Source organism: Crocodylus siamensis, chromosome 4 (assembly GCF_052110815.1).
Source record: "Crocodylus siamensis isolate JL-2025a chromosome 4, ASM5211081v1, whole genome shotgun sequence".
Lineage (NCBI taxonomy): Eukaryota > Metazoa > Chordata > Crocodylia > Crocodylidae > Crocodylus > Crocodylus siamensis.
The window spans coordinates 246,967,903-246,978,100 of record NC_143398.1 but is presented as its reverse complement, the minus strand read 5'-3'; the positions used below and the strand labels follow the sequence as shown (position 1 = coordinate 246,978,100).

Sequence of the window (10,198 nt, the reverse complement as noted above, 5' to 3'; positions counted from 1 at the left end):
GTCTGCACGCGCATCACTGCACAGTATATATGGCAACTTCCACCGACTTGCGTGTAAATGTGATACGCGTGTCCTGCAAGTGTCGAATTCACGCCGGATGAGTTAGTGCGCAGTGCGCAGTGGAGAAGCGCGTGTGCGACGTCCAGCCGGGCGGTGACAGGTGTCAGCTCCGCAGAAAGCATCCAGGGCTTCGCCCTCGTCCGGGCGAGCGCCGCGGGCAGGGGACGCGGGGCTGCGGCGCCCGGCTCTGCCCCCCCGCCCCGCCTCCGCCCGCCGGGCCGCTGCGCGGGGCGGATCCGGCCTCGCGCGCGCCTCCCGCTCGGGCCATGGCGCTGGGCGGCCGCGGCCGGGGCTGGGGCTGGGGCCGGGGCTGGGGCCGGGACTGGGGCTGGGGCCGGGGTCGGGGCTGGGGCCGGGGTCCGGGTCGGGGCCCGGGCTGCGCGGCGCTGCGGGCCCCGGGGCCGGGCCGCAGGGGCAGCGCGGCCGCGGCCGGGCGGCGGCTGAAGGGCCCCGAGGACCTGCCGGGCCCGGGGCTGCTGGCCGGGCTGTACTGGCTCTTCCTGCGCGGATACCTCCTGCACACGCACCGGCTGCAGGTGGGCGCGGCCGGCCCCGGCCCGGGCCCGGGCCCCCCCGCCCGGCCCCCCCTGCCCCCCCGGCCCCCCCGGCCCCCGGCATCTGTCCCCTCCAGCCCAGGCACCCTCTGCCCTGGGGCCCCTGCCCGTGCACCCCCCACACCCAGGTCCCCCGCCCCGTGCCCCCCAGTCAGGCACCCCCTGGTACCCTGGGGCCCCCTGCCCCTGCACCCCTCATCCCCGGGTCACCCTCCCCGTGCGCGCCGGCCCAGGCACCCTCTGCCCTCCGTCCTGGGCCCCCGGAGCACTGGGCTGGGGTCCTCCATCAGCCTGGTTAGGGACCCCTGCCTCAGTTTCCCTGGGGGCACGGGGAGGCTGCCTGGTCTCCCTGGCTGTGGGGGGCACCGAGCGCCCATGGGAAACCGAGGCCCTTGGTTTCTTCCGGAACAAGGAGGCTTCAGGGAGCCATAAAGCCCCGTCAGGCCGGCTTGGCGGGTGGACGGGGGCGGCATGCCCGCCCTGTCCTGGCCCGGGGCGGCTGCAGGTCACGGCCACGGGGCTGGCAGAGACCTGCAGGGGCACGTCCAGCCCTCGTCTCCCTTCTGCTCAGCCGGGTGCTAGGGGCTGGAAGCTGGAGGCAGGGCCAGATCCTGCTGCTCCCCATGGGCCCTGTCTTAGGAGCAAGACAAGGGAAGACTCAGGCCCCCCCTCTGACTGCCCAGGCCCAGGCAAGGCCTGGCGCGGGGGCCCAGCCAGCTCCGCTGAGGCCGCAAAACTGGTTCCTGCGGCTCTGAATGTGTTTTTCCCTCGGCGCTAGAATTGCAGCTGGAGCTGGGGGTAGGGGAGGCACCTGCCAGCCGAGGCAGGTCTGCAGAAACCTGAGCCACGGGGCTGGGCACGCCGCATGCAGGGGTTGAGCTCCCGGCCCTGTGTTCCCGCACGGCGGGCGGATCCGAACCTGTCTGGGCTTCACGCCTGCGCCTCGGCCCCCGTGGCAGCCTGCACCTGCGATGCCTGGCATCCTGGCACGCCCGCCCTATCGCTCTGGTCGGCATCAGTCCCTCTGCCTTGCAGCTCATCTCCAAGCAGGCGTACGGGCCCCTGTGGAAGTCGTCCCTGGGGCCTTACACCAACATCAACGTGGCCTGCCCCAAGCTGCTGGAGCAGGTGCTGCGGCAGGAGGGCAAGTACCCGGTGAGGAGCGACATGGCGCTGTGGAAGGAGCACCGCGATGCCCGGGGCCTGCCCTACGGCCCCTTCACTGAGTGAGTCCGGCGTGTGGCGGCTCCAGGCTTGGGGAACAGGGATGGGGCCCCCAGCTTCTCTCAGCGAGTCTGGCTCCTGCTTCTCCCTGCGGGCACGAGCAGTACCAGGTCCTGAACCAGGGGGACGGCGGAAGCAGGCTGCCCAGGATGGCCCTCGGGCACTGTGGTGCACCCCACTGCTGCAGATGCAGTGCACACACCACCTGCAGCGGAGCCCCGTCTACACTAGGGCTCATCTCCGTCCAGGCGCGGGGGGGCTGCCGAGGGTGCGGCTCAGTCTGATGCTCGTGCCCCGTGCAGGGATGGGGAGCGCTGGCACCGGCTGCGCCAGGTGCTGAACCGGCGGATGCTGAAGCCGACGGAGGCCATGCTCTACGCCGGGACCCTCAACGCCGTGACATCCGACCTGCTGGGGCGGCTGGAGGCCGAGCGGCGCGGCAGCCCCTCGGGCCAGGGCTTGGGCGACGTGGCCAGCCTGCTCTACCGCTTCGCCTTGGAGGGTCGGTGCGGGGCCGGGGCCGGGCTTGGGGGCCCTGCTGGCCATCACCCCGCGGCCCTGCCCGTCCCAGCCCCTCCCTTCTCCCCCCAGGCATCGCCAGCATCCTGTTCGAGACCCGCATCGGGTGCCTGGAGCCGCAGGTGCCACCTGAGACCCAGCGCTTCATCGACGCCATCGGCTGCATGTTCCGCGACTCCGTCTTCGTCACGGCCCTGCCCGCCTGGACCCGGCCGCTGCTGCCCTTCTGGGACCGCTACCTGCGCAGCTGGGACACCATCTTCGCCTTCGGTCCGTGCCGGCGCGGGGGAGGCTGGGTCGTAGGCCCAGGGGCAAGGGGAGCGGTGGGGTCGCATCCAGCCCAAGGCAGGATCACCCCATCCAAACCCTAACCCTAGCCCAGGCCCAGACCGTGCCCCTGCTGCGGAGGGAGGGGAACCCCCCCAGGCCCTGGGTGGGGGCTGGGGGACTCCGGGGATCTGACTGCCTGGGGGGTCCTGGCTGGAGGGGACCGGCATGAGTAGGGTGGGGGGCTCTGCTTCCAGCTGGGCCCTGCCTGCCCCTGCCTCGGTTTCCCTCCTGCCGCTCACCCCTGGGCCCACAGGCAAGCAGCTGATCGACCGCAGGATGGAGGAGCTGGCGGCGCAGCAGGAGCGGGGCCAGGAGGCCTCCGGCTACCTGAGCTACCTGCTGGCCTGCGGCCACCTCACGCCCACACAGGTCTACGGCAGCGTGGCTGAGCTGCTGCTGGCCGGCGTGGACACGGTGCGGCCCCGGGGACCCCCCGTGACCCCCTCCCCAAGCCAGGCTGGGCCCAGGGGGGATGGGGGACCCCTGGGGCCCTGGCCCTGGGACCAGACCTAGGCTGGGCTGCATTTGGAAGGGAGGGTACCTGGTCCCAGTACGGCTCTGCCTGCCCCGCCTGTTTCCCTCCTGCTCTGCCAGGTGCCAAGTGCTGGGTTGGGGGGAGATGGGGGTCAGGACAGGGCTACCTGGGGCTCCCCTGATCACTCACACCTCCCCCCACCCCCCACCCAGACATCCAACACGTTGTCGTGGGCTCTGTACCACCTGGCCCGGGACCCGCAGGCCCAGGCCGACCTTCACCGCGAGGTGACCGGTGTTGTCGGGGGGCAGGTCCCCGATGTCCCCCATTTGGCCCAGATGCCACTGCTCAAGGCCATCGTCAAAGAGACGCTCAGGTAGGGGCTGGGATGCTCTGGACCTGTCCAAGCCCCAGGGACCGCGAGTGCACAGCGGTGGCCTTCACATCTTGCCTGGGAGGGAAACTGAGGCAGGGGAAGCAGGAGGGAAACAGAGGCTGCTCCCTGCATCTCCTTGGCGCCTGCAGTACCAGGGTTGGGGGTCAAGCCCCTGCCACCCCTGAGCAGCCTGGCATGGCCCTGCCATGCACCTTCCTCCTGGCCCAGGGAAGACAGGTGCTGTAGTGACCTGCCAGGCTCGACCCCAGGGTCACCCCCTTAGCAGCAAACCAGATCAGAACGACCCGCTGGCGGGCGCCCAGCTTGCTACGGCGTCCGTGCAAGTGCCACGCACGTCATGTCCTAGATCACGTCTGGGAGCAGAGATGCAGCTGTTATTGCCATACATCCTGTTTGCTACGTTAGGTGCATTATAGCAGATCTACACTGCTGCATAGTACTGCTATGTGTATTATTTGCTAGATTATATATAGTATAGCATATATATATTGCTAAATATGATTGTTAGATATTTTATTTGCTAGATTATATAGTAGCATATATACATATTGCTATATATTATTGCCATCTATTTTGTTTGGTAGATGATATATATCATAGCATATATATATTGTCTAATATAATTGCTATATACCTTATGTTCTAGATTATATATTCTAGTATGCATATATACGTATAGCTATGTATCATCTGCTGGATTACATATATATTGCTATATATGGTTGCTATATATATATTCTTTGTTAGATTATATATAGTATAGTATATATATTACTATATATATTATTTGCTAGATTATATATTACATATAGCTATATATATGGTATGCCATATATAATCTAGCAAATAACTATATGTTACTACTATATGTTACATATGTGGTATGCTATTGCTATATGTTATTTGCTAGATTATATATATTAGATCATATATATAATTCCAGGATTACATTTGTTAGATCATATATATATTGCTCTATATTATTGTTAAGTATATGCTTTGCTAGATTATATACAACATTTTTAAAAAACCCAACACATTAGGCCAAAAAGAGTCCAGAGGCAGTCACATTTCTATCCAGGCAACAGCAAGGGCCTGCCCCGAGTCCCGCAGTCATGAGAGTCAAATGAACGTCTCTTTAGTTCATAACACATGTCGCCTTCTTGTGCGCCCTGATGGCGCCTGCAGCACTTCACAGTGGGTCGTGTCTGCCAAGTTCTCAGGCCCATGTGTAACAGAGCTGAGTGTGCGCTCTGTTACTCACAGGGGCACAGGCAGCAGCAAAGCAGCCTGCAGCTGCAATCCCAATTAGGCAACTGACTGGAAACAGGGCCCAGCTGTTTCCTATAAGAGCAGGACCCTGAGCAATGTGGCCGGCAGTTTGCTGCCAGCAACTGAGAGGACACCACCCAGCTGAAGCTGCTGCTCATGAAACACCCTCGGAGATCTGGGGGGGACTATGGGGATGGTAGGAGTTTCCCTGTCCCGGGGCATGACATACAACTACGGGGTAGGATAGTCTGGTGGGGCTACCCATGGTGGGGTAGTCCCTGGAAATGCCAGGCCAGTTGTCTCCCCAGTGAAAGGTGAGTACAGGGCACCTTTTAACCCCAACCCCCACAACTCAGGTGGGTACTAAGAACAAAGCAGGGGCCCAGGCTCCCTGTGAGCTCTGAGGTTTCAATAAGAGAGCTGGGTGAGAGGCCCACATGAGCATGAAAAGACCACAAGGGTCCCAAGTGGGGCTGGGAGCCCTGAGTGGTGTGATCAAGAGCCCGGTGTGAGGGCATAGGGATTGCAAGCTCCAGTGGGGAGTGAGAATCCCATGTGAGACTCTGGAGCATGGGTCCCAGTGCGGAGGCACAGGCTTATGGGCCGGGTGTTAGGTCAAGCAAGTTAAGGCCGGGTGTCAGGCCATAGATTTCATAGACATTAGGGCTGGAAGGGACCTCGGGAGATCATCGAGTCCAGCCCCCCACCTGAAGGGCAGGAAGTCAGCTGGAAGTCAGTCATAGGATCCCAGCAAGATAAGCATCCAATTTGCTCTTGAAGGTGTTCAATGTAGGTGCTTGAACCACCTCTTCTGGCAGGCTGTTCCAGGCCTTGGGGGCTCGGACAGGAAAGAAATTCTTCCTTATGTCCAGCCTGAAACGGTCTCGCAGGAGTTTGTGACTGTTCGACCTCCTCATCCCATGGGGCGCTCTGGTGAACAGAGGTTCCCCCAGATCCTGGTGGTCACCCCTGATAAACTTATAGCTGGCCACCAGATCACCCCTGAGCCTGCGCTTTTCCAGGCTAAAGAGTCCTGTGGCCAGACAGACTATAGGCTGGGTGTCAGGCCGCACAAACTTGGGCCAGGTGTTAGGCCATGGATGCCATCTCCAAGGCATGGGACATGGTATCAGGGAAGGTTCGGAGCCATGTATAGACCCTTGGCATGAGGGCAAGTAAATGGATAGCCTCCCGCCTGACATCTTAATCGGTATCATCAAAGGCATGGCAGGCGAGGTGGGCAGTTAGCCCAGAGACAAGTAGGCAGACCAACAACTGACCGGCCCCAGGATGCCCACTTGTTATATCACACCTGAGTGAAGGTTTCTAGCTAGAGCTGGTGGGGTGGGGGGTAGAAGAGATACGTCCCTGGGCTGGGCTGGGCTGGCAGGTGGCAGCCAGCAGAGGAAAGGCTGGTTTGGGCAGGAGCATGCAGAGAGCTCGAACAAGGAGAGAGGGGCGTTCACACCTGGGAGCGGAGAGAGCTTTGCAGGGACCCGGTAGCTGACAGGGAACCGTGAGGCTGGGTGAGGCCTTTGCTGCTGCCTGGATAGAAATGTGACTGCCTCTGCCAGCAGCTGGGGTTAAGTTTTAGGTGGAGCTGGAACTGGGGCGGGGAGCCTCAATTGCGTCATGGCACCCCCAGGCTAACTGGCAGATAAGGGGCAGGGGAAGAAGAGGCAGGTAGGAACATGCCCAGGGATGCTCGGGTTGGGGTGCTCTGGGCTCCCCCCTGCCATGTTAACACCCCCATTCCCATAGGCTCTACCCCGTCGTGCCCACCAATGCCCGGATCATCGTGGAGAAGGACATCGTGGTAGGAGACTATCTCTTCCCCAAGGACGTGAGTGTGTGCTGGGCCCTGAAATGGGGAGTGGGAGGGAGGACTGTGCATGGAGGTGACACCTGTTTGGCACCATGGAGTGTCCCAGCTTGGACGGGCTAGGGCTGAACCTGGGGGTGGAGGAGGAAGGACTGGTGGAGAAGGGGGTGTGGGTCAGGAGCGAGGTGCATGAGCAGGGCTGGAGAAGGGGGCTGTGGGTCAGGAGTGAGGGGCATCAAGGGTTGGGAGCTGTCCCAATGTCACGGTGCCCTGCCACCCCGCAGACGCTGTTCGTCCTGGCGCACTACGCGATGGCTCATGACGAGCGCAGCTTTCCAGAGCCTGAGCGCTTCCTGCCCCAGCGCTGGCTCCAGGCCGGGGCGGCCCCCCACCACCCCTTCAGCTCCATCCCCTTTGGCTATGGCGTCCGCGCCTGTGTTGGCCGCCGCATTGCTGAGCTGGAGATGTACCTGGCCCTCACACGGGTGAGTGGGGGGGCCTGTGCTTGCATGTGTGTGCACAAGTATGCGTGTGATGCATCTGTATGTGCATGTGAGTGTATTGGTGTGCATACGTGCATTCAAACGTACGTGTGCAATTGTGCCTGGGAAGGTACTTGTGTGCACGCGTGTGTTCACAGGTGCATGTGTGCCTGGGCATGCATGTGCAGGTGTGGGTGTTCACGTGTGCACTTGTGCATGGGTGGTTGTGTGCAGGCATGTGAATGCTTATGTGTGTGCTTTCACACATGTGAGATTGTGTATAGGAATACATTTGTGCAGGTGTGTGTTCCTGCGTGCACTTGTGCATCTGCATGTGTGTGTTCAGGTGCATGTGCACACATTCCCATGTTTGAATGTGCATGCGTTCCTCTAGGCTGGTGTTTGCATGTGCACATTTCTGCATTCACGTGTGTGTGTCCATCGGTGGGTCTGTGGGGGTGCATGTGCACATGGCCACATCCAGCCCTGACACAGATCCCTGCAGTGGCCGCAGCCTGGACAGAATGGGTGGCTGGGAGAAGAGCCCCACAGGCAGGAGCTGCAGGAGGGGAGAGGACCTGGCTCTGGGGACAGGGCCAGAGCTCGGCCCCAGCTGGGTTAGGAAAGGAGGTGGATGGGGCTGGGATCCGCTTGTGGAAGAGACTGGCACCTTCTGGCTTCCAGCTTCCCCTCCCCAGGCTGCCAGGCAGAGCAGAGGAGTAGGGTCAGAGCCCTAGCAGCGTGGGGTGGGGGGAGTTTTGGGGTTGCATCCAGCCCGAAGCAGGAGCCGCCCCATCCAAACCCCCAGACAAACCCTGGGTGTGACCTCGGAGCCACGTGACACTGTCACCCCCAACACAGCCCCGGGCATTGCCCCCGCCCCTGTCCTGGGATAGAGGGGGGCCGCAGCCACCAACATCCCCCTGGCAGCAGTAGGTTGGTGGGCGCTGGAAAGTGCCCAGGCCCAGGCCATGCCCCCACTGCAGTGGGAGGGCTAAGCTGAGCAGGGACAGCCTGTAGCCAGGACCCTGCAGGGCTGAGTCCCAGCAAAAGCATTGGTGCAGCCCCAGCCTGAGCTACAGCCAGCACCGAGAGCCTCTGGGGGGGCTTCAACCCCCTCACCCAGGGGGCAGCCAGCACAGCCCAGCCTGGGACACCCCCAGCAGAGCACGGGCATCGCTGCACCTCAATCCTCCTGCCCAGCACCCGTCCAGCCTCGCCTCGCACCCTCCTGTGCTGCAGAGCACCCCCAGCCCTGGCATCTCCCTGCTCGGGCCGTGCAGAGGTGTCTCCCCAAATCCAACCTCAACCTGCCTCCAGCTCTGGCTCTGCATCCTCATCCTCTGTGACCCTCCTGAGGCTCTGGCCAGCTGGGCCTTGCTATGACCCCGCTTCATCCCCCTGGCAGTGGACACTGGGTGGGAGCTGGTTGCCCCACGGCTGAGACCTGCCGCTGCTGCTGCCCATGGCCCCAAATGAGATGCAGGTGGGGGTGAGCTCTATATTAGCTGTTAGCTCACATGGAGGAAATCTGGGAATTGCAGGCTCAGACTCACAGACAACGAGGGTGGAAGGGAGCTCAGGAGGTCACATCGAGTCCAACCCCCTGCGCCAAGCAGGACCAGCCCCACCTACATCATCCCAGCCAAGGGTTTGTCTACCCGGGTCTTAAACACCTCCAAGGATGGAGACTCCCCACCTTGGGGACTGTGAACACAATAGGAAGCATCACGAAGCCCTTCATAAACCCATGGGACAGTCACACCTTAAACCAGCACCCAGCTCTGGTCCCCACAGCCCCAGGAGGAGAGAGAAGAGCTGGAGAAGGTGCGGAGCAGGGCAGCAAGGAGGCTGGGGGCTGCGGAGGGGCTTCCCTAGGACCAGAGACTGAGGCCAGGCCTAGGAGAGACGTGGGAGGGGACAGGAGCAGGGTTTGCACCGCACTGAATGGGGAGGAGGAAGTCCCCGCGGATTTATTTCTACCGGTCTCTGCCCAGACAGAACAGGGGTCCTTGCACAGGACGAACAGGCTGGCAGTTGCAAACCAAGCCCAGGCCGTCCTGCCCCCCGCGGGGCATTCACGGGGGGCTCGTGCCCCCAGACGTGGTGGAGCTGAGAGCGCAGCTGGATCCACCGGGGACCGGACGCGTGCAGGGAGGAAAGGGGCGCAGGGAGCGCTGGGCCAGGGAGCGAGGGCCACAGCCTCTGCACCAGCCCTGCTGGGACCCTCCGTGCTGGGGGAACAGGGGAAAGCCCCGCATGGCCCCGGGCACTTGCCCGCCAGCTCCGCTCTGGCCCAGGACACAGGGACAGGGCAGGACGGGCGGGGGCTGAGCCAGCGCAGGGCAGCTCGGCAATACCCGTGCTGGAGGTGCGAGCACAGCACTGATGGGCATCTCACCCCCCGCAGATCGTCCAGAACTACGAGCTACACCCGGACCCCCGCGGCGGGGAGGCGCGGCCCCTGTCCCGCATTGTGCTGGTGCCTGACAAACCCATCAACCTGGAGCTTGTGGCCCGGGCGCCAGTCCCCTGAGTGCAGCCAGCCCTGCCGGGGACCCTGGGGGTCCTGTCCCGGCCCAGGGGACAGACTCCAGGGCAGGGTCAACGGGTCATTTTATCGCTTCAGGACCAAGCTGGAGGTTACTTGTGCCCCCCCCCCCCCCCCATGCCCACTGCTGTGGAGGGCTCTGACCCTCTCCCAGACCCAAAGGGGCCCCAGCTGGCACCCAGGACAGGGCTGGGCTTTGCAAGTCCTCCAGCCCAGCCCTACAAGTGACCTGGGCACTATGTGCCCCATAGGGTTCTGCTGTGCCCAGGGTTGGGAGGCAGGGGGTACCACCAGCTGGGAGCCCCAATGCCTGGGTTTACCCCCAGCTCTACCCCAGATAGGCTAACCCCATGCAAGCCTAGGCGGCTCTGTGCCTCAGTTTCCCTGTTGGCCAGCAGTACCGCTAGCCCATGTGCAAGCCATGCAGAGGGGTCGGGGGGAGAGGGGCTCTGCCAGACCCTAGAGGATTCAGCCAAACAGCAGTAAACCACCAGTGTGCAAGGCCTAACGAG

The 10,198-nt window shown here is 62.6% G+C and overlaps 1 protein-coding gene across 2 annotated transcripts; it reads left to right on the top strand.

Moving 5' to 3' along the window:
* Positions 1–311: 311 nt before the first annotated feature.
* Positions 312–10,189, top strand: CYP27A1 (cytochrome P450 family 27 subfamily A member 1). 2 transcript variants are annotated; one of them, XM_090046164.1, is made up of 10 exons: positions 312–596; positions 1,650–1,840; positions 2,141–2,340; positions 2,430–2,627; positions 2,941–3,101; positions 3,375–3,538; positions 6,593–6,674; positions 6,938–7,138; positions 8,680–8,962; positions 9,546–10,189. In XM_090046164.1, the coding sequence occupies exons 1-10, from the start codon at positions 327–329 to the stop codon at positions 9,623–9,625; spliced, it is 1,830 nt and encodes a 609-aa protein (XP_089902290.1). In that variant the 5' UTR covers positions 312–326; the 3' UTR covers positions 9,626–10,189. The 2 variants fall into 2 exon arrangements, with proteins under 2 accessions (XP_089902290.1, XP_089902292.1); XM_090046166.1 differs by lacking the exon at positions 8,680–8,962.
* The last annotated feature ends 9 nt before the right edge of the window (positions 10,190–10,198 follow it).